At 32.9% G+C, this 23,802-nt stretch overlaps 1 protein-coding gene across 2 annotated transcripts in view; it reads right to left on the reverse strand.

Annotated features, from left to right (window-relative positions):
• Positions 1-3,089: 3,089 nt before the first annotated feature.
• LOC134842640 (uncharacterized) overlaps positions 3,090-23,802 on the reverse strand; it is a 30,310-nt gene continuing 9,597 nt past the window's right edge. The window contains exons 1-2 of one of the 2 annotated variants that reach the window (XR_010162521.1): positions 21,910-22,113; positions 3,362-3,474 (exon numbers count right to left, since the gene is read on the reverse strand). Coding sequence is in view for 1 of the 2 variants with exons in the window: in XM_063859077.1 (XP_063715147.1) it covers positions 3,187-3,474 (288 nt within the window). In the remaining variant the exon portion in view is untranslated. Of the gene's footprint in view, positions 3,475-21,909; positions 22,114-23,802 lie in introns of those variants that run through there. The other variant, XM_063859077.1, reaches the window with a different exon arrangement.

Raw genomic sequence — 23,802 nt, forward strand, 5'->3', positions numbered from 1 at the left:
GAAAAAATGATTTGATTTGCTCCTAGGCTTTGGTTTGTGGTGGAAAAAGGTTTGCCAAAAATATTTCAAATCTATTCAGCTTTTTCTGGATCTACTTTTAAAAAACGAACTCGCTAAAAACATTCGAAAGACTTAGTATTGTAAACGTTTTCTACGCCGCTTATACCCAAGAAGGAGTCCTGTATTGGAATTTGGTTGTAACTTTATGAACAATAAATGTAAAGAAGTCTTTCGGATTTTTTTTTAATTGAACGAAACCGGAGCCAAAAAATATATCGAGGTTAAACTTTAGAAGGGCAGCATTATTTCGATCAAAGAAAACAATTAAATCACCTTTTAAAAAATTTTGAGCCCAGAAGAGCCTCAAAATTGTCCAAGCGTTAAAATCGTTATTCAAAGTGCCATCGTTCATTCTAAGTTCAAGCAAGAACATGAAAAAAAATCTGAAAAACCGCCATTATAATAGAAAGAAGGAAAAAAATCGGAAAATTGAAATTGGTCACCACATCAAAAAAATAAACCGATCACTGAATTGTTCTTATATCCTAAATTTTTGTTTTCAAAGGCGTCTGAACTAAATGAAAAACTGTTAGAAAGAGAACTAAAAACCACTAAATTAACTTTACATTTTATAATAAAGTTAAAAAAGTAGTGAACAAATAGTTCGGAATCTCAATTTGGCTATTAAAAATCAGACTCCCAATTTGGCTCTTAAAAATCAGACTCTCAATTTTGCTCTCGATCAGACTTTCAAAATCCAGAAATTTAGAGATCAATTTTCATAAAACTGCTGCCAACATATCCTGTCTGATCTAAAAAGTTTTGATATTTTGTGGTGAATTTCAAACAGTTGTCTCATGTTTGAAATTTTTTAACGTTATGAGAGCTCGAAACGCCGCGATAATTATTACATGCCACAATTTAGTCGCACCGGTAGAAGGATATCTGAGTCAACCCAGTACAATTTCAATGTTGGCTGTCGGGAAAGTCAAGAAAGTTGAAACATATCAATTTTCCGTCGATATAGTCGAAAATTTTGTTTTCGGAATTTTAAAAAAGTTTGAGTGATGTTATAGAAATTGAATGTTTTAATTTTAGTTTGGATTTATAGGATGCTCATTTTAGTTAAAGGCAATGAAACCGGCAGTTTTGTTGTAATTTCTGATTAATCAAAAACAGACTAAGATAATTTTTATAAAATGTTTCGGAAAACTTCAGGTGCCAAATTTTGAAAATAAGTTCCACCACATGATTTATTCAAAAGTGTTAGCAAGTCTTGTAACATCATTTTTTCACTAAAGTTAACCCAATATGAGAAAAACGCTTGAATTTTCATCTTCACTCATTTTTTTAGATAATTTACATCAGAAGGATGAGCCATAATTTTTTTGGTAATATTCAGTGTAAGTTAAATCTAACCAATTCAGAAAAAAAGAAGCTTCCTAAAGTGGAAAAAAACGTTACTTTATAATAAAATTTCTGTTTCATATCCTCTGTCTATGAAGACAAAACTTGACCCAGATTTGTTAGACAGAGCAATGCTAAAAACCACAAAAAACTGAATTATATTTTTTTATATATTTACCAGAAAACGCATTAAAAAGCAGAAATATAATTCATTTTAGACTAATTAAGACGTCGAGGATTATTATCGTTTTTCCGCCAGACCCTTCAGCTAATTTTGTCTCAATTTATAGCGCAGATGAAAAAGCAAATTAATTAAACGTAAGTTTCAAACTAGCATCTTCCCATAAATGTGGTAAATATTGCTAGAATACTGACTCTATTAAAATTAATTAGTGTAATTTAAGATCTGAGCTCAATAAAACAATGTAAACGGAAAAAATGACTTGTTGAAAACAAAACAGTTCATACAGCTAAAATTATCCAGGCAAAACAATTAAAAACTGAAACTGAAATAAGGAAAAAACTTGCTGCGCAGAAAAAAATAATTTTTGTTTCTCGATTTGGACTCTAAAGGGTAACTCCAGAAAAATTTCTTCTTTCCATTTCAGTCTTTTTGATATTTAACTAATTTCACGGACAATTAACAGGCAGTTTTGTCGTAAACTTTTTATCTCATCAAAAACAGTAAGAAAATTCAGGTAAAATTTAGATAAGTTTTAAGTACCAATTTTTGAAAAATAATTTGCACCACATGACTTCTATTAAAATTGTCAGCGAGTTTTGTCTTCAGAATTTTTCTCTAAATTATACCCAATTTGATAAGCAGTTTTCGAACTTTACTCGATTGTTTACTCGGATAATTTACATCAGAACAGTAAGCCAGAAGAAAATTTTATTTACAATATTCAAACTTAATCAGGTCTTGCCAATTAGCTTCCCAAACTAAAAAAAAAACACTTTTTTCAATAGCAAAACTTCTGTTTTTTATCCTTAATCTCTGAAGACAAATTTTTACCCAGCTTTGAAAGTGCGGAACAACATTAAAAACCACAATAAGCTGAGAAAACAATGTCGCTGTTCTTTTGTGGTGTTCGCAAGAAAACGCTTTGAAGTTGCTGATGTCTTTTTACTTTAGACAAATTATGACGTCAAGGTTTGTTATCATTTTTTTGCTAGACCCCTAAACTAGTTTTGTCTCCACTTATAGCACAGATGAAAGGGTAATTAATTAAACATAAATTTCAAATTAGCATTTTCCCATAAATTTGGTACAAATTCGCTAAAATATTGACTCGACTGTAAATAATTGGTGCAATTTAATATCTGAACTAAATTATACATTTTTAAAATAAAGTAAAATGATTTTTCTTAGAAAATGATACAATTGATACAGCTGACGAGGACAAATAATTTGTTATTTTGCAATTAAATTAATATTTTACGAAGTGACAACATAATACTGAAATGAAGTCCGAGCTTAACAAATTTACACAAAACCTTTATAGTTAATGATTGATATAGTTTTAGTAAAAAGTATGAAATAAATCAAATAAAGTGAAACTTTGTAATGTTTTTAACTAGTTAAAGTTTTAAATCTAAATCGGTTAAGATTATTTTTCTATATGAATTCAACTTGCTTTCTGATTTAAGATGAATCCTCAAATTATTGATTTACTATTTGATTTATTGATCAAAATTGTTTTCATTTTTGTGAAATGTCAGTAATTTACTACCACAAAGAGTTTACGTTGGGGTACGGAACATTCGGACATTATAAATCTAGCAGTTAGATGACATCATTTGTTTTTGTTGAGTCATCACGCCGGATGTTTTAGTGCACAAACTTGCGTTTGTCGCGGTTCCCGCAGTGTCCAATCCCATTCGTATCGGCTGTTCGCGTTTTCGTCCAATCGAACCGAGAATGGGAATATTCCTCCAATAGGACAGCAGATACCTTCGGAAGAAGGCATGTCCCTCGTTCATGAAGCGCTTGTTCAACTTAGCATACACCAATGGCATTGCAAGAAAGTTGAAGTTGTAGAAGAGGTTGCAATATTTCATCGCAATCTAAGCAAAAAGTTTTTTAATTCAAAAAATCATAAAAATAAATAAAATAGAAATTTTTTTGAAGACGCTCTAGAAAATCCTTACAAAAACTAAAGCGTAGCTGCCCTTCTTCGAGAAACTTCGTGATTATTTCAAGAAAAAAAAAACAATTTAAACGTTTTTTTGCTCAAAATTTTGTTAAGGTTTGCAAGTTTTTGCAGCCCTCAAATCAACTTAATGCAAGGTAAATTTTTTTTTTCATGTCTGAGACTCAATTTACGGCTGAAACGGCTGGAAATGATTCCAAATGACAGACTATAATTTTACTTTTCCAATCAATGAAATGGGTTGCTACAAAAACAATTTTTTATCTAACTGATCTTCTGATTTATCTAGGAAAAACTATTACTAGGGTAGCAAAGGATTTCGAAATCTTGCAAGAAATAGTCTTAGAAAACGTTTACATCATATCGGCACAAATTCAAAATTGGACCAAATTCCCACTTAAATGGCTTGGGGGAAGGGGGAGGGGATATTAAATTGGATCGAAAGATGTTAACTTGAGCACGTGATGAAAAAACCAGCGGCATGAAATAGTATCAATCTCACATTTTTTGAGGTATTATGGAGCGATTCTTGTACTTTTATTTGCTGATACAACTGAAATGATTTGTTTTCAACGGTACAAGCGTGTACGAAAGAAGCTTGCTTTAATCAAGCTTGAAATTAGCTTTGATTTTTTATACTTCCCATAACATCTGGTCCATTTTTGATGTGGAAAAAGTCATTTGATTTGCGCCAAGTGTGGAAGATTGCGCCAGTCTAAATTGCTTGCACTAGCCATTCTTTGTTGAGAAAATTTCCAAAGCCCTTCTCCCCTACCCCCTAATGTAAAACCATACCCACAATGTTGAAAAGTAGAAAACGGACGAATTAGGGGGGGCGATGTTCGCATTTCTGACCATGCGAAAAATTTTCCCTTTTTTGCTAACATAGGAGGCATCTATTTTGGGCCTAGAAATTGTGAGGGGAAACGCGTGGTGAAAAACAGACTTTTAAATGAAAGCCTTCCAAAACCAATAAGTGTTCAAAAAAGGTGTTTTGGATTTTTTCCTCAGAATTTTGTTTGCGGTATAAAAAAGTGTCTTTTTCGATTGTGTTTTTGAATGTGTGCTTTTTTTGGAAGAAGCCAATTCATCAATTTAGTCAATTTAGAACTAAAACCAATGACAGAACTTTTGGAAACTTTTTTTAAAAACCGAGAAAAGTCCAGATTTGCCCTCTAACCATACGAAAGCTGTAAATTTTAAAGTAAACTTTAAAGAAGTTTATTCAAAAGTTGTATCGACTTTTTGTTCATGCCTAATTTCATTCTATATTAAAACGGTCGAAATATAATGTAATTTATCTCTGAAATATGGTTATTTAAATATGGTTGCAATGATAATGTTTAGTTATGAGCTTTCACGTGACCTCTTGCTTCAGATCTACCAGAGCCTAGCCAATTTTGGCTTCAATAAGGTTACCACGCGAAGTTTCTTTAGCTCTGGAGCGCCATAAAAGAACTTAGCGCAGCAAAAATACAGTCTAGAATGTGGGAATATTGTAGCAGAAGATTTTTGTCCGGAGGTTTCAGAATTTGATGAATGGTCTTAATTTGTGTCAAAATAAACAAAATCTGGAACGGTATTGAATTTCACTTGCATTAAAAACGGATATTTAATATTCGAGTTACCTCAAACGAGGTATTTTGTGGGTAAAAAGGATCCGGTTTGGGAAATTGGATCTCTTAATGCTCCATTTGCGAGCTTCATTAATGAGGGTTTGAGAAGATTATTTCGCTTTAATTAATCCAAAATGACCGTCTAAACAATATTACAAAATGATATTTTTTATTATTCACGAGGGAAAGGACGAACATACGAGCCCTACAGCTCATCGTGGCGAACCGCTGTGCCCCCGGTTAAGAACTACTTGCATTTTTTTGGTTTTTTTCTGGGCTGGGTAAAATTGCCTCTCCCTCAAGCAACGAGCAAAATAAAACAAGCAGGACTGCTCGTATCAGGGCGAAGCCCTGAATGCCCAGACTGCCTTCTAAATAAAAAAAATTGATGAAAGTTTCAAAAAACAATTTGAAATTTTTTTTCAGATTTTGCTTTTGCGATAATCATCCCCCGGCACGCTATGTCAAGTATAAAGTAAAACAATTGGCCTTTAAGCAAGTCTTAAAAAGATCAAATAGCATGCCTCAATTCAATTTGGAAAGATTTCTAGAACGGTTTAAATCTACGCTTACCTGTTAAACTTAAAATGTATCGCGCGTGAACTATCCCAAATTCGCCGAATTGGCAATTTTTAAGCCCTTATAGCTTTACGAAAAATGATCGCAGGTGAAATATCTTTTTAAATTTCAGCTCACGACAACAAAGCCTTTTGGCTGATATAAAAAATTTTGTCAAACAAGGCTAGTTAAAAACCGAAACTTGTCAGGAGAAAAAAACCACACCGAGAACAATTATTCCGCCACTTTCCTAGAAAGTCGGAACATAAAAAGATCGAAGAAAATAGAAGAAGAACAGAAAACAGCAAATAACCCAAATAGTTCGCCCACTTTCATATTCACAGGAAATAATGCTCAAAAATCTAGAAAAAAAGGATGTTTTCTCCTTGGATTAAAACAGAGCCGGAAGTTTCTGCCATTGTAGTCTTCTGAATTACCGGCTGCTGTCACGCATTAATTGCGGAAGTTGGATTAGAAGTGTTTTTGGGAAGTTACATTTCTTTCATCACATTTTTAACGACCTTGTTTTACCTTTATTTTAAATCCTTGGACCGGATACAAGAACTATGCTTGGTCAGTTTTTACAGCTCGGGCCAGTGAACCCAGAAAAAACATATAAAGTGATGAAAATATACCTCGATTGTGAACGCTTGTCTAATCAGTCCATTTGGAGATTAGATATTTCTATTTTCCATTAGATAAATGATACCGTTAAAGTTTTCGTTCACCTCGCTCGAGCAAATACAAAAGCAGTTTTATTAAACTCGATAAATTTTGCTCCGACTTAAATATTTTGGGTCAAGTTAGCATCCTACCCCAAAATTTTAGGGCGATGATGTCACTTTGGTTTTTAGAAAAGATGAAACAATCCGGGATATTTGGTTGATATCGTCGAGAGTGGAACCTAAAGTTGATGCAAAATAATTCCGTTTTTGCTTTCTGCGTCAGCGGAGAATTCTTAAACGGTTTATAGAAATTTAAAAAAAACTTGGACAAAATTTGAAACATTTTTTTGTAAGAAAAACTCCTATCTCACAATTTTCTTTAAGTTCTTTTAACTAGCTTGTAATATTCTGGAGATTCTTTGAAAAATTGTAAAATAACGATCTTTAGACAACCCGAGTTTTGTGTCGAAAAAGTTTATGTTACAAATTACTTGTTGGCGGATTTCATGGAACTGATCAATACGCATTTTGAAACATGTTTATACAGGGACAGATCTAGAATTTTCTCGAGGGGGGAGGGGGTGGATTTTCAAAAAGACCCTGTTTGGCCAAATTTTCTGCACCGCAGGCAAAGTTTTGGAAACACAGACCAAAAGGCGCTTTTGGGCTCTTTTTGGAAAATTTTAAACGAAAAGGCGTTTTTTCGACGTGCGCTCCCTCTTCAAATGTAGGATATTTTGGTGCCTTTAGAAAAATTTTAGGGTCCGTCAGCCAAAAATGGATATCGCAAAACAGTACAAAGGGGGTCGAATTCCTGAGAAGAAGGGGTGGCGTCCGCACCCCCATCCCCCTAAATCCGCCCCTGTGTTTCTAAATTTTTCTCTGGTCTCCAGTGACCGACTCACACCAATTCGGTGCGCTTAACCAGTGCACAGTTTGGTCTCTTCGAGTAGTTTTGGAAAATAAGTTGCCGCATAAAAGTTCTGGTAAAACTCCAAGCAACTTTTGTTCTGATCACTTTTCATCCCAGTCTAAGAACACTGCTTTTAAATCTTCCAATTTTGATCATTTTGTCAAGCAGGGTTTATATGTTTAAGATCATTTATCCACGGGGGAAAGGACCAACACAAGACCTGTACAGCTCATCACGGCGATCAAATATTGATCAAACATTGTTGAAAAAGGCAGCTAAAATCGACTCAAAAAATATTGTTTGAATTTGGTTCAATTCATTTAAGAAATGAATTCAAATGGTGCTTGGAGATTAAACCCGAACGCCACAAATTCACCACGCCATGTAATCCCTTACATCTACGCTCTTTATTCAAAAGTATTTTTAAAAAATTGTTTAATAATACTCGAAGTTCTAAGAATAGAGGTAGCGAGCTTTGTTGCTACTCTGTAATGCGAAGAATTTAGGATTAATCCCGACTTAAAATTTTGCACATCTAGACTCGAAATGAATTAACCTTTTTTGATGAAGAAAATTGATTTGAGCCTCAAGATACATTCTATTGATTTTGCAGAACAGGCGGGAGAAAAAAAAAGCAAGATTATGCTGGAAACTTCAAGACTTATTTCAAAAATATCTTGAAGTTGAGGAGAATATACATTTCCTTCTTTCCGCTTTTGTAAAATTGGCTAATTTCTCCTAGGTGAAAAGTTAGAGTATGCTTAGCCGCAGTGTTATTACTCATTACTTAGGTGGCAGATTGTATAATTTTCAGAGAGCCTGAGTGAAAATTACGATCCTAAAAAAAATATATTCTACAATGCTAATATTGCAATTATATTGCGAATAAAATTGGAAATCATTCAATTTCATCATAATAATTAACAAAAGTTAAAAAATAAATTATTTTTTTCAACCATTTTTTTAAACTATACTCAAGTATAACTCAAACAGCAATACAACTACCCAACTCTTTTTTCAACTACATCAAACAACAAACAACGATATAAAATGTTCATTCCAAATTTGCAAGTTAAAAAAAATAGACGTTTGTCTAGGAAAAAATCACTAAAATTTGTCGCCTGCGGCAAAAACTTCAACTGAGACAAAAGTATTCCATGGACATACAATTTGTTATATAACAAATTGGTTATATAAGATTGTCTTGTTTGAATAACATATGACTAGCATGTATAGCTAATGACACTAGAGTGATAAGTTTGTTTTTCTAAATTTTGAAAAGCAGACAAGGGAAAAAATTTTTTGCAAGACATCATTAGAAAAAATTGCTTGCTCCCTGTAGAAAATATCACTCAAGCGAACAGTTATTATTGTTGATAAGATTAGTTAATCATTGTTTTCTTTTGTTGCCTTTTTCAAAAAGCTATAGTTTTTCATCTGCTCCATTTTTCAAAAGATGTCTCCCTGCAGCCTTGCGTAAAAAAGTATTGAACGCAATACCTATTTTCTCTTCAAAAAATTATGTCTCTTAGCTATTAAAATTAACGCTAATAGCAGTATCATGTGATTTTAGGTTGAAAATCTTGCGGGCCACCAATTTTTCATTTGTGAAAGTCAGACACACGATTTGTTTTCCGAGACATCATTACAACAAATGAACGGCCTCTAGAGATCTTCTAAATGTTAAATTTCTCAACAAAGTGAAGAGTTTTGTGCTTATTGTTTTAATGAATGGCTTTTTCAGAATATATATATTTTAACAATTCTGTTTTTAATAAGATGTTACCTTGTAGCCTCTCGGAAATAATATTGAATGATGGAACACCTTACCTTTTTTCTTCAAAAAAATTTATGTCTTTTGGTTATTAAACTTAACAAAAATAGCCGTATCAAGGTATTCAAGATTGAAAATTTTTTCGGGCCACCCATTTTTTTTTATTTGGAATAGTCAGACAAGAGAATAATGATTTCCTTTCGAGGCATCATTAGAATAAATCAACTGCTCTTGGTGATCCTTCGGGGTTCAACTTTTTAACAACGCGAACAATTGTGCTAATTATTTTGTTTCGCAATATTTTCAAAAAGCTATATATTTTTCATCTGCTCTGTTTTTCAAAAAATGTCTCCTTGCAGACTCGCGGAAAAAATTTTTAGGTTCAAAACCTAACTATTTTTCAAATTTATGTCTTTTAGTTATTTAACTCAACGACAATAGCTTTATAATGTAACATTTAGATTGATAATTTTGGCTGGCCTCTTTTTTCCCTTAAATTCAAAAAATATGAGGCAAAAAGTTAAATTGAACAACTGTTATTGGTATGTCTGGAAAAAAAGGTCTTACGTGTTCAAAACTGTTTTTAAAATTAATTTTTTTTTCAGCTTGAATCAACTTTTTTTTTCAATTCAAGTGCAATTGAAGTAAAGAAAACTTTTCAAACAAATATAAATTTGTCGAGGACTTAAAATTGCTCTTGCTGCAGAACTATTTGTGCCATAAGAGCTTTGCTTTGATTGAGCTTGTAGGTATTTGAAATTTTCATCAAATCATAAAAAACTATACCTTATACGAAACGCATTAAATACAGCGACAAAGTCCAAAATAAAACTTTTCATTGCTTTTTTTTAACTGTGCACATTCATAAAAAAAACTGAAATTATTGTTCCGACTTTCGAACAAGGTGACGGAAAATTTTTTAATTTTTGATTTTTTAACTTGCCATTTCTGATAAAACGAGAAACGAGAAGCTACTTCCCTCGAGAAAATCCTAGATCCATAGTTGTGCTTTTGTAACCAATGTTACACAGAGAATAGAATTAAAAGTTTTTTAAAAAAAGGTCGTATCAAGTCATAACCCTGAAAGTTTTGACTGTCTTTTGAGGTCAATCGAGCAGTGGAGCATTTCACTCTCAAAAAAAACCACCCTCCATGCGCTATGTTAATTTCAAACTGATACACTTTGCATCCAGCAAAGTTATAAATAGACCAACCAGCATGCCCCAATAAAATTTGGAATTATTTTTAAGACGAAATAAAACTAGTCTTTATCACTCGTTAAAACTGCCAAATTGGCCAATTTTGCATTTTTAACTCCCCAGATCTTTCAGAAAAAAAATCACAAGGTGAAACATCTTTTAGAAACTGAGCTCAAGACAAAAATTTAAAAAAAATTCAAAAAATTCACATGATATAAAAAAAATCCGTCAAAAGTGGCTAGTTAAAAAGTCGAAATTTGTCTGAACAAAAAAACCCACCCCGAGCACAAACATTCCGTTACTTTCGTTACGATAGTCGGAACAATAAATGATTAACTAATCAAAATCAGCTGCTGAAATGGAAGGCAATGCTTTTTGTAAGATGAACTTCTTCTTTTATGTTGAAAACATTTCCACGAAGAAGAATTCGACAATAACTGATGTATTTGATGCAAGTAAGACTCTAACTTATATGGATGACATCACTTTTTAAAAAGTACATTAAACTACAAGTACTAGAAATTCATACAATAAACTAGACATTTTACCTTTAGGGGAAACTTCTTTTTCACCGAATTCTCTTTTTCCTGAATTTGATTGACAGCAGGTTTATTAGCATATTTGAGTCTCCATGCCGCAATTTTTTGGGTTGTGAAAATACGTAAATTTGTAAAATGCGGCTGCAAATCATGAAAAGCAAAGAAAGAACAAAAAATCCCTCATATTATTTGAGTACTATGGAATTTCATACAATTTGTCAAATAAAAGACGCTCGTCAAATTAATTCTGTCGATAGGAATTTATCAGCTTCATTTCAGATAAATTAATTGTTCAAATCAAATTATTCTTGTAAATGGAAGTAAACAGCCTTACTCTAGCTTGAATTTCAGCTGAGGTATATTATTCTACTAGATCAAAATTTGCTCAAGTTTTTTCAGCTAAAACTTCATTTAGCTGAGTACTAGAACAGGTACACAAAAAAGTTTGTCTTGCGATTTTATACAATCATTGGTATTGTGATTCTTATAACTCATAATACAAATATGATAGGTGTGATTGATCGCAAAAAATAAGTCTCAGTGCAAGTTTCAGTTTTCGATAATTTGATTCGAAGTTTAGTTTTTTGATGTTTAGATACTTTTTGTTCCGACTTTCGGTACGAAAGTAACGGAATATTTGTGCTCGGGTGGGTTTTTTTTTCTTCAGACAAATTTCGACTTTTTAACTAGCCATTTTTGACGGAATTTTTTTATATCATTCAAAAGCTATTGTTGTCCTGAGCTTAAATTTGAAAAGATATTTCACCTGTGATCGTTTTTCGTAAAGTTATGAGGATTTAAAGATTGCCATTTTGGCCATTTTGACCAATTTGGGACAATTAACGCACGATATAATTCGCGCTATTAACGCGTAAGCGGAGATTTAATCCGTCTGATAAATCGTTCCAAATTGGTTGAACGAAGCTTATTTGCCATAATTGATTTGTTAAGGAACTAATCTCTCTTTTTATATGGCGTGTGGGCGAATGATTTTCATTAAAAAAATTAAAAATTTTAGAAAAAAACTGCTGCTCAATAAACCTTAAAAGGCAGTCGGAACATTCAGGGCTTCGCCCTGATACGAGCAGTCTTGTTTCATTTTCAGATCACTTTAAATTTTTCGATTAACAGATTTTACAACTTTAAACAAGTCGAAGAGTATCAAAACTTTGAGCTCAAATCGGTCAAAATAATTGAAGGTTTGAAATGCAATTTTGGCCTATTTAGTGCATTTAATCTGTCAATTTTTTTTTTCAACGCGTAGCAAATGTGTCGAATCAATCGGGATCAGATTTCGACCTAATTTGAATTTGAGCAAAATACTTGACTTAAATAATGCGTTAGGAGTAGTATTCATCACTTCGTTCTTTACATCAGTGAAATATGCTCAAAAAATTATCATGTTTTCAGTTTCGAAAGTTCATAATTAGTTGAAAGCACAAATTGAACTGAGTACCTTAAAAAACAAGCTGAGCACTGAAGTCATCGTCGTGATATGAGCAATTTTATGTGAGCAGCGAAGAAAACATGAACATGTATCATCCCATAGTGGAAAGAAAAAAAACTATTTCCTTGCGAGGCTGCTCGTATCAAGGCAACGCCCTGGTTGATCTGGCTGCTTTTCAAATGATATCGAATAATTAAAGGTAGAATATTTGAATAGTTTTGAAAAAATGAATGCGTATTTTAATTGGCAACTTAACCGTAATTAAAAAGAAATATTATTTGCTTATATTCAAACAAGGGGTACTAGTTTACTTGTTTGGTGCCTCAAAAATGATGTGGTCCCTAATAATAATCGAGGTACATTATGTGGCTAATTCTAGCAGTAAGCATTTTTTCTCTATATTGCTGTCGAAACGACCTAGTTAGACTGGCGGGAACGAATCCGGTTACCAACCTCAAGGCGTAGTTTCAAATCCCATGCTGGCTCTTCGTTTAAGAAAATAGGCGGGATCAATCATCTAAACTAGTTTTGCCACGGAACCACTAAAGTAAGCTAGTACCCAAACTGGAAAGATCTTGACTGCTGAGTATTTGGCCTTGGCTTCAAGGGCGGATTTAGGGGGGAGGAGGGGGGCGGACGCCTTCTCTCTCAGGGATTCGACCACTTGTCAACCCAAAGGGTCCCCCCTTAGGTACTTTTTCAGAAATCCATTTTTGGCCGACCAACCCTAAAATTTTTCTAAAGGCGCCTTCGGCGCCAATATGTACTAACTTTGAGGGGGAGCGTGCGTCAAAAAAAACGCGATTTTTTGTCAACATTTATGACCTGTTTTTTCAAAAACTTGCTTACGGCTCAGAAAATTTGACCAAAACAACATCTTTTTACTGATTTAGGAGTGCTCGGAAAATAAATTTGGTCGACCCAAAAAAAATTTGAAAATCCGCCCCCCTCCTGGAGAAAAAACCCTAGATCCGCCCCTGCATTGCTTGAGAATTTGCGCTTAAGCTTTCGGTTTACAAAAAATTAAACGAAAAGCGCTTAAGTTTTTTAAAATTTTTTTGACGTTCCCAGAGTCGAAATTTTCAAAAAGGTAAGAAAATTTTTGCTATAGACTTTTTTGTTGCCAAAAACGTTCGACACAAAAAAGCCACCCAAGCGTTCATTTTGTTTTAGGGTTTTCGAAAATTGAACAATAAGTAACAAATGAAACCTAAAATTATCTCACAATTTCCGGATAAGGTTCAATTTGTCTGTACGGATGAAAAAATCATTGTTGAACCTGACTTTTTACCAATTGCTGGTAAAAATTACCTGAAAAAAAAATATAAATTACTCGACAAAAATTGTTGAACAAGGATTTACAAAGTTATTTAACTAAAAGTTGTCGAGAAAAACTCAGTAAAAGACAACAAAAAACTCTATATGTGATCGAAACAGTATTTTGTTTCTATCTAACTAGTAAAAGCGTCTATTCAATGTCATGTAGGTGGATCTGAACTTTGCTGGGTTCTGCTTGTGGTTTTTTGGATTTTTTTTGTGGTGAAAAACTCAACCTGGACTAATTTATGGACACAAACAATCAAGTTTTGCAGGCAATTTTATAGCACGAAGTATATTTGAGCACATCAGAAACCAGTTTGCAACCAAAAAACGGATAAAAAAATTCGGATGGAAAAATTTTTTTTCCAAAAAACGGATGGAAAATTTCTTTTCCAAAAGTGCCAACAATTTGTTTTTATCCAATTTGAGATAATTTTCAAAAAAAATTCCGCTTGAAGAAATGATTTGCATACATTTATTTTCTATAAAAATTGCATGATAAGCGTTTTTTCCATAGATTCCATATATTATATTGCATGATAGACATTTTTCTTGTATGGAGGTCAACCGGGAAAATTTGTTCGCTACGGGTAGGAAGCTGAGGTTTTTAAAGCTCAAATTATTGCAGTTCAGTTTGCAAATGGCTACGTGAGACAGTTGTTTGTCTCTTCAAGGTTAATTTTGATTGTCATTGGTTGTGAATGAATCGAATAGCATATCACATTCATGTCAGTAATTGTTCTGCGGAAATGATTAGGCTGACTTTTGTTATAAATAAAATTGGTCTAGATTATGACATCATTTTTTGCCGTAGAGTAGGCTCAATTTCCCCGCTTTTCTGGGAAGAATTAACTTGGTCACGGCTTTTTATTCATATTTTCTCTTCAATTTGTCTACATGGTATTTATCTTAAGAACCTTTTTTCCTGTCTGTTCCCCGTTTTATTTCACGTGATTTGCCAAAAATAGCATCGAACTTTCTCTTTGGAGCACGAAAAAAGGGTTATATATCAAGAGTGTTTTTGGGCATATATTAGAGATTTTATTAAGTTTCAAGAAAAGTAAAAGTGAAAAGGTAGAGCCCCCCCCCCCCCCCCCCGTGGTTGATCACGTGAAGAGAAGTTGATGGTAATAAAGTAGGAGGGAGGTGCCGGAAGATTACTTAATCCTCAAATTTGGAACTTAAACCTTCTTCTTTAACCTGCTTTATTGGTTCTTTTGTCAAACAGCATCAATCAACCGTGACAAATAGTAAATATGTTTAGCTTAATGGGAACAAAATTGCTTTGCGCATCTATTGCTTAATTTGTAGTAAATAACTAACGTGTTTTAGTTTATAAAACAGCCGATTTTGAACCAACCAATCTAGCTCCCCCTCCCCTACGTTTCAAAGTTCAACGTCTTTAGTCTACTTTTTCTTGCGATTATCGCGTAATTTTTTGCTGTAAATTTAAACAAAAAATGTGTTCAGTAAAGATAATTAGTTCACCATGCAATCTTGTATTATAACAATTGTATGTGACAACGATGCATCTTTTCAAGTTTAAATTCAATGGTACGAGGAAGGAAGGGGTTTAAAAATATGAAAAAGACCACAATGATTTAAAAATCAGTGGCGTGAGCATACATTTTTCATGAGGATGGTCAGTTTTTTGTTGAACTATTAGTTTTTCTTAAATAATAGTTTTTTTTCTGAAATAATAGTTTGTAAATATTTGTCCTGTGACTAGGAACTTTGAAGCTTAAAAAGTTTAACTGATACCATCAGTTTTATAATGGTTATGTGAGAGCACAGCCACCAAAAGTAATTAAAATTATTTGCCAGCAAGAATCATTCCAGATGGAATTGAGGCAAGATAATTTTTTCATATAACCAATAAAACCATCAAACAGCGAACAAAGTAAATTAAAACTGAGAATATTCAATTTAAAAGAAATATTCAATTTAAAAATCAACTAATTTTTTAAGTATCTTTCCCCAACATTAAAAAATTTGTTATTCTGTCCAAATCTTACTAATGAGATTCCTTGCTGTTTCGACTTTTGAACAAAGTGCGCAATATTTATGCTTTGGGGTGGATTGTTTTTCTGCACGGGTTGACAAAAATGCTTATCATACAATTTTCATATATGAAAAAAACGCTTATCATACTCGTTCATACAATTTCATAGAGTAAAAGTAAGTCTTTGAAAATAGCAAAATAAACATTTTTTTCAATACTATGAAGTTTTATAACAAGCATTTTTTCCATACTCTGGAATGAAAAATTGAGCTTTTTCTTCAGTCTTTTTATCCCCAAAATTGTATGAAAATAGCGGCATAATAAGTATTTTTTCCATACTATAAATTTGTATGATAAGCATTTTTTCCGACCGAAATTAAAATTATTGAATCGAAATTATTTAAAGTTACCCAGTTTTTTTTGGTGATTTTTGAAAACTTTTTTTCTATGACAAAATGATCATCTTATAACTTTCTTACATGAAAATTGTATAACAAGCATTTTTTATCGAAAATTTTAAATCATTGTTTCAATGACCAGAAAGCTTCAAAAGAGGCAAATAGACCAAAAGTGTTGAATAAAATTTTTTAAAAACTTTTTAATTTTATATGATTTTTGTATGATAAGCATTTTTTCATTCGACTTCAAATATGAAACTATGATAAGCATTTTTCTTCTATGGACGTCAACCCGGGTAAGAGTCAATTATCGACTTTTTAAGGAAATCTTTTCGACGGAGTGTTTTTAAATCATCTGGAAGATATTTTGTCTTTATCTGAAACTTTAAAAAATGTTTTACCTGTGATCGTTTGTTTGTAAAGTTGTGTGAGTTTTAAAATTGCTTGTTTGGCCAATTTAGGATAATTAAAGCGCAATGTTTTGCTTTTTTATAAGACGGGTAAACGACGGATTTTGCGTTCCAATTTGAATCGAGGAAACTTACTTGGTCGTATTGTTAGGATACATGACACTAATTACGCCGTTTTGTAGTTTGTATGTTATTTTACAGTTTCTTTTTCCATACAAAATTCGACCTTTTGCCAATTTTGGCGCAGTTTTTTTATAGCATCTTAGAAGTATTAATGCGTGGAGCTAAAATGTATAAAATAATTTCATTGTGATTATTTCTTTTTAAATTATGTGGTTTGATAATAGCTAATGTGGACAATTTGCGACAATTAACGCCCTTCACTTGGCGCTATTAACGCTAAAGCAGTGATTTAATCTGACTCAAAAATAGTTTCAAATTAAATTGAGGCAGATTTTTGTCCTAATTCTTATGCAACTAGTGCAAAATCTATCATTTTTGGAAATTACATGATGTGTGGGGTGATTTAATGAAAATCTCATAAATTAAATGAAGTTTTTTTAATGATATTTTCAGAAAAAAAATCAAATTGAAAACTATTCCATAGATTTCATCGGGAAGCTGGTACAATTAGGGTTTTGCTCTGGTATTAGCAATCTTGTTAAATCTACTATCAGAAATCGAATCGCGACTTGAAGGCTTTCAATACGAGCATCTTTTGAAGTGCCTAATTTGGCGGACAAAAGCCGCATAATGCAATACTTCCAATCCTAGTAGTGGTGGTTGAAACATTGAAAGTTTTTCAGAAAGCGTCTCAGTATTTGAACAAATACAAAACTGCAAATTTTGTCAAATAGGAAACCACTCTTAACGCACACACAAAAACGCCTCCGAGAATTCACTTGAAAATTATCAATTGAGTGCTCATATCAAATATTAAAGGCAAACTAAATACCTCGAACAAGCAAAAATACACTTGAAACAAGGCTGCTCGCATAGCAGGGTAAAGCCCTAAATTTTTTGAATTTCCCTTAACAGTCTCGACTTGTTTTTGGTTTAAAAAAAAACTGTTGAAAACTATAATTTTTGGCGATTTTATACAACAGTCAGATTAAAAATTGGAGTCTCAAAAATCTATTAAAATCAATTGATTGCCCCAATTCATTGTGAAACGATTTTGAAATGCGGCTCGATTTTCCACCCATAATGAATTCTTTCAGCGTTTATCTTTCTAAGAATCATTGGAGACAAAATATAAGCTACCTTTGAAATCAAGATGTCAATACTTTCAATGGGTACAATTTCTTAGTTAAAATCTATAATTTCGATCGTTGAAGCTTTTCTGAATAAAAAATCTACCAAAGCATAAATATTTCGCACTTATTTCAGAAGTCGGAACAGTAAACCATGCGAGCAGTGAACAAGTTTTGAGCATGAGTGTTTTGAGCATCACTCTTAGATTATTTATCATTCTGTCTTCGTAGTAATTGGCTCTATTTGGTCCAACTTATACTTTCAAAGGAAGGATGAAATATTTTTGCTTGATGTGGTTTGTTTTCTTCAGAAAATTGTCAATTTTTCATTATGTAATTTTCAAAGATGTTTTAATGCAATATAAAAATGTTGTCCTGAAGTTATGGCGTTTTTGAAGGTGGCAGGGTGGCTAATTTCAGACTATTAATGGGCGATTTGCTTCGTTCTACAAACGTTTAAATGGTTATTAACTCTGCCTCGGAATTCTGCGCAGTTCGATTTGAGATACGTTAATAAGACCTTTTGATTGTTGCTAGGCACAGATAACATCAATTTGTTCATTTTGAATAGTGTGGGTTTTTTTTCGAATGAATTTCTATTTCGGTTATCGGGTTATTCGGAACTGTGACACGCCACTTTTATGAAGCACTTTTATGCGAAAGTGTTTCAGCTAATTGGGAACGATTTTCCGTAACTTTTCTTTCAATTATTTTAAAAACTTTATCAATTTTTAATTTGTCTACAAAGAAGATGTTCTGCTTAAATGGGCAGACAGAGCATTCATTCAGGGCTTCGACCAGATACGATCAGTCGGACTATGCTTTTTGTGATTTGCAGATTTTGTTTTCAATCGCTGTGCCCAAAAACTTTACCAATCAGGCTTTACCATTCTAGTGAGTCGAATAAAAAGCGTTCCGATTCAAGAACTTATTTGAAATCGCGCTTTCTATCTAAAAAATATTTCAGTTTCAATACTTTTCTGAAGACCGTTGCACTTGCATGGCGGGAAACTTGGTTATTGCTCTTTCAAATGACTATTTTGAGTTAGTTTTGGCCAGCTGATCCACCAATTTAGAATTTTCAAAGTCAAAACGGCAGCCAAATATTTCTATTTGCGTTAAAAAACAGAATTCAATGAACAAACAAGAGGTATCAATCAAAAATTGAACCAAACTGGACAAAATTGGTTATAATTGTTTAGAATTCCAAGTCAAATGCCATTTTTTGGAAAAAGCTTGTTTTTAAAATTTTTTTATAGCTTTTGTTTTATTCCTTCCACAGCCAGATTTATCTAATAATCAAGATGTTCTCAAGTTTTACGATTTTTTGGAGAGTAAAATTTACGATGCTTTAGCTACAGGTTAAGCAATCAAACCACACTTTGAGCAATTTTTTTTCCGCCAAATTGGATTAATAGTCTTTTCTTTTGGCTTCCGGTAAAAAAATAATTCACGGATATCTGATAGCAAAATAAATTTTTGTCGGCTATAAAATTAAAAAAAAAATTCCGACTATCCGTAAGTAATCAAATCACAGCAGTGTTAAATTAGCGTCTTGAGAGCCAAGAAGAAGCACGCGACAAAAAAGTTCAAAAAAACGTTTTTTTTTGCCTTTTTCGAGTATTTTCCTCTATCGCAGCAAACTTTGCCAAAAACATGAATTTAAAGAGGTTTGGTATTGCTCAATTTTATTCAATTCTATGAATTCATTTAAAAAGGTCGTTGAAAATTACAAAATTATATTGCAATTCCCCCATTACAGAATTTTTGTATTTCTAGGGTCAATGTGTTACTTGAGGGCTGGCCTTTAATGGGAAAAAATTTTCTATTGTATATTGTAAGAAAGTTTTTCTTCTAATTGGGAATGAATTTCTATTTCGATTATCCGGGTATTCGGAACTGTGATACGCCTTTTTTATGAAGCACCTTTATGCGAGTTTTTCAGCTAATTGGGAATGAATTTCTTTTTTGACTATCCGGGTATTCGGCACCGTGACACGCCAATTTCAAAAAGCACCTTTATTTTAAGTTTGTCAACTTATAAAACGCCCTAATGTAAACCATTTTGCTTATCAAAGAAAACAAGATTGAAATAAGTTCTACTTCTACTCTAACTTTCCATACATTCTTAGACTTTTTTTGATAAACAACATTACGAGCCACATCATTATGTGATAAAAAACATTATGTCAATTGTAAGCGGATTCCGCAACAGGTCAAAAACAGAATTGTTGTGACATCCGCAACATTGCTATTTTGTTGATAATCGTTGCTGTTTTGGATTCCACGGACAAATAGCTATAACACTGTATTGCTCATAATTGCTCCAAAAACAGGCAACTTTGTAAAATCCTCAACAAAAATTGTGGAATCCGCAACAAATTTTGTGGAATCTGCAACAAAATTTGCGGAATGCGTAGCAGTTTGTGCAATCCATAAACAAATAATACCATGTGTTTAGTAAAATTAAGCTATCGCCGAATCCGCCACTGTAAGTGGAATCCGCAAAATATAAGCGGAATGAGCATTTGTTAGCGGATTCCGCAAATTGTAAACGGAATCCGCAAATTAATAGCGGAATCGTCATAAATTTTTAGAATCCACTTTTGCGGAATCTGTAACCTAAAATCGTTCGTTGCGGAATCCGCAACAAAACTTGTGTGCCGACAAAATTTACGTTACAGGAATTTGTACACGGAATCCTCGGAAATTTGTCAGTGGAATCCTTTTATGTTTTAGATCATCTTTAAAGACTTGTCTCTGGAATCCAGGAAATTACAGACACAAAAATGTGCGCCTATCCAGTGCACTGTTTGGTCTCGTAATTACTTTTTGTTGCTTTTTTATCGTGCCCTTTTTTCTATTTCTACACTATTTTTGTACTTAATTTTCGAGTTCTTTCCTGATAACCAATTTTTTTGCCGTGCGCCAAGAAAATAGAGGTCCATTTTGGAGACATCACTCCTGAAAAATAAGGGATTGATACAAAAGTGGTCAACTTTAATCCGATTTGGAAGCCGTTTTTGCTGATTTAACAAATCATGTTTCCTGGCGTCGGAAAGAAGAGGCCGTTTAACAATTTTGTCCATCTAGTTTTATGGAAAACTATTAACTTGGACATCAAATAAATTAAATAAACATGTCAAGCTCACAAACGCGTATTATCAACGCCATTCAAGTTCCACTGCTAAACCAAATTTTGGCGTCAAAATTTAATCCAATTCTTTTTGATGAATTGAAGCAAAAGATCAATCATTGTTTTAAGATTGTAAAGAGCAGATGCTTTTGATACTATTTTTATCGGAAAAAAATATTCCTTGCTTTTAATCGGGGGACAATAAAATAGCAAACATTTCATTCAATTTAATTACAAGTTCACTCGTTTAAAAGCAGTCGTATTCGTTGCTTATTATTTGCAGCTTGTGAAGTTAACTTATTGATCTTTCGGTGGAAAAAGTGCTCCATAGAAGCTGAAGTTCATATCACGATTAAGAGTTGGTTGTTAAGTAGAAATTGTACAACGAATAAGAGTCTAGATATTTTTTCATGATACAAAATATGATGAGTTTTATATATCAAATACTTATAAATCTCAAACGATATGTTTTTTGGTTGAAGTAGGAAACGCTTCAAGCGCTTAGTGGCAATTAAGGGAAAAAGGAATCAGTTTTAACCAATTTTTGACGGGCATTGGGTTCTTCGCCACTTCAGATGGATGTCAAAAACCAGCTGTAGACAGCGTGAACAATCAAATGAACATCAAGAAAGCTTATTAGGGTCTGTGTATTGGGCCCAAGTGAACAAAAATGGACCAAGTGAACAATCTCCCCCTTAAATAGACAGTGAACAATCCCCCCCCCCCATAATTAAATGACAAATTTAAGCACCAAGGCCTGAATGTATCATGCTCAAGTCCGGCTGATTGTCTGAAATAATTTACTTTTAACCAAATGAACTATTTTGATTAGGGAGGGGGGGTATAGTCCATTTGGTCTGTTTTTTAATGTAATTGTGACCCTACGCCTCCTTCCACGTTTTAATTAAACTGAAAAAAAATTATTGCAAGCTGATATAAAATGCTGAAATTGAATGATTTAAAAAAATTCAAAATTCAAAAATGGCGAAAAGTTAGAAAAATCGAATATTTTCTGGCAAAAAAATGCTGTTTTTTGTACAGGTCAAACTAAATTTTCAAAATCATTAATTTGAGAACAATACCGCAAGACAAAAAAATCAATTAAATTTTTATACTTACGGTCACATTAAAATAATTCAAATCAAATCACGAAATTCAATTTAAATGTTAGCTTAATTACGTCATAAAGTCGTATTTTATTGCCCCCAAATGCGGAAACATTATTGTAATTTTTGCGCTAATTGAGCCCACTAGGCATTAATATGTATCTAAGCTGCGATGCCATCGATTTCCTGAGACTCTAACTATCGTTTTATAACAATTTTAACTGCAATTTATGGCAAAAATGGTAGATATTTTGAGTTGTAAATAAACGATGCTGATTTAGTCTGAGTTTTTGAAGCTTAGATTTTGTGTTAGGTCACGCGTCGAATGGTCAGAAAGACACAAATCTCAAATTATTAGCAAAGTCATAATCAATCTTTGACAAGATTGAGTTATCGTTTCTGCCAGTGGTAAGGCCTTAAGGCTTATTTACCAAGGCTTATTTACCTATCACCATGCCAGAACGTTCGCGACACATTTCAACGTATTTTGTTTGAAGTAAGTGGCGGAATGATTGTGCTCGGGGTGTGTTTTTTTTTCGCCCGACAATATTCGACTTTTTAACTAGCCATTTTTGACGAAATTTTTTAAAATCTTTCAAAAAGCATTGTTTACCTGAGCTCAAAATTAGAACAACATTTTATCTGTGATTATTTGTAGAGTTTTGGGGGTTTAAAACCAATAGGGCCAAATTGGGACAAATAACGCGCGATATATTTTGCGCTACCAACGCGTAAGCAGGTATTTAATCTGTCATAAAAATTTTACCAAATTGATTGATACAGACTATTTGTCATAACTTTGTCATGAATTCTCCGTTACTAAGAGCGAAGATTAACACTTTGAAATTAATGTGGTGTTTGGGGGTTGGTTCTCAAACATCTCAAAATTTTAAGTAATTTTTTTTCGAAAAATTCAACCTTTTTTTCAAAGCGAACAATGCTCCATAAACATTAGAAGGCATTCGAAATTGTATTACTGTTTTAAATCATGAGAAAATGTTGGATAATAACTGATGGAAACTGAAACCAGTTTGAAACTAGTTATTTAAAACATATTTTCAAATACTCAAATACTTCACTGTAAAATATTCATGACTAAGCAATCATAGTTCATGACGAAATCTTACTTCACATTTGTAAACCTGAAACCCTTGTGGTTCAGACAATTAAGAATAAAGATTTAAATCTGTTACTTTCTTCTCTCCTCTAACTTCGCAATAAATCAATATATGGCTAGATCTATTGAGACCAGAAAATATTAGAGTAAGATTAGAATTGGTATTGGACTAAGGAGTTACAAGAACCTATCCGGCCAAAAATAGATAGCGTGACGAAGATACGGTGTACCCTACCATAAAATACTCTATGGGAAGGCCAGCCTGGGCTTAACTCAAAAGCTATGTCAGGCCCTAGCCTAGATCTCTTTTTTCAAATTAAGAGTTTAAAAAATCAAAACTTCAAATTCCTCGTGCTTAATACCAACTTTTTGGGAAATGAGAAAACATCGTTGACGACTTCAGTTAAAGACTTCAAAATAAGTTGTGCACTAACTATTTTTGGTCTTAAGGAGCTCACCTTGAGAAAAATGATTTTTAAACTTCAAATTTTCATTTCGTATTTTCTGCATGATTTAAGCCAGATTTGTAATGTTTCTTAAGTCAGAAAAGTAGAAAGCCAGAAAAGACGGTTGATCGTAAAAAGACGGTTATTCGAAAAAAAAACCAGAAAGTTTCCAAAATGTACGCTAGGTGCTGAAAAATTATCTTAATGTTTGCCTAGCATACTCAAGTTTTTAATACAAAATTGCATGGTTTAGTATATTGTACTTTCAGTCAAAAGCGGGGAGTTTAAACAAAATTTAAAAAATCTGGATGGATGAAATTTGCAATAACATTTTTTTGAAGGC

Source organism: Symsagittifera roscoffensis, chromosome 3, assembly GCF_963678635.1.
Source record: "Symsagittifera roscoffensis chromosome 3, txSymRosc1.1, whole genome shotgun sequence".
In the NCBI taxonomy this organism is placed as follows: Eukaryota; Metazoa; Xenacoelomorpha; order Acoela; family Convolutidae; genus Symsagittifera; species Symsagittifera roscoffensis.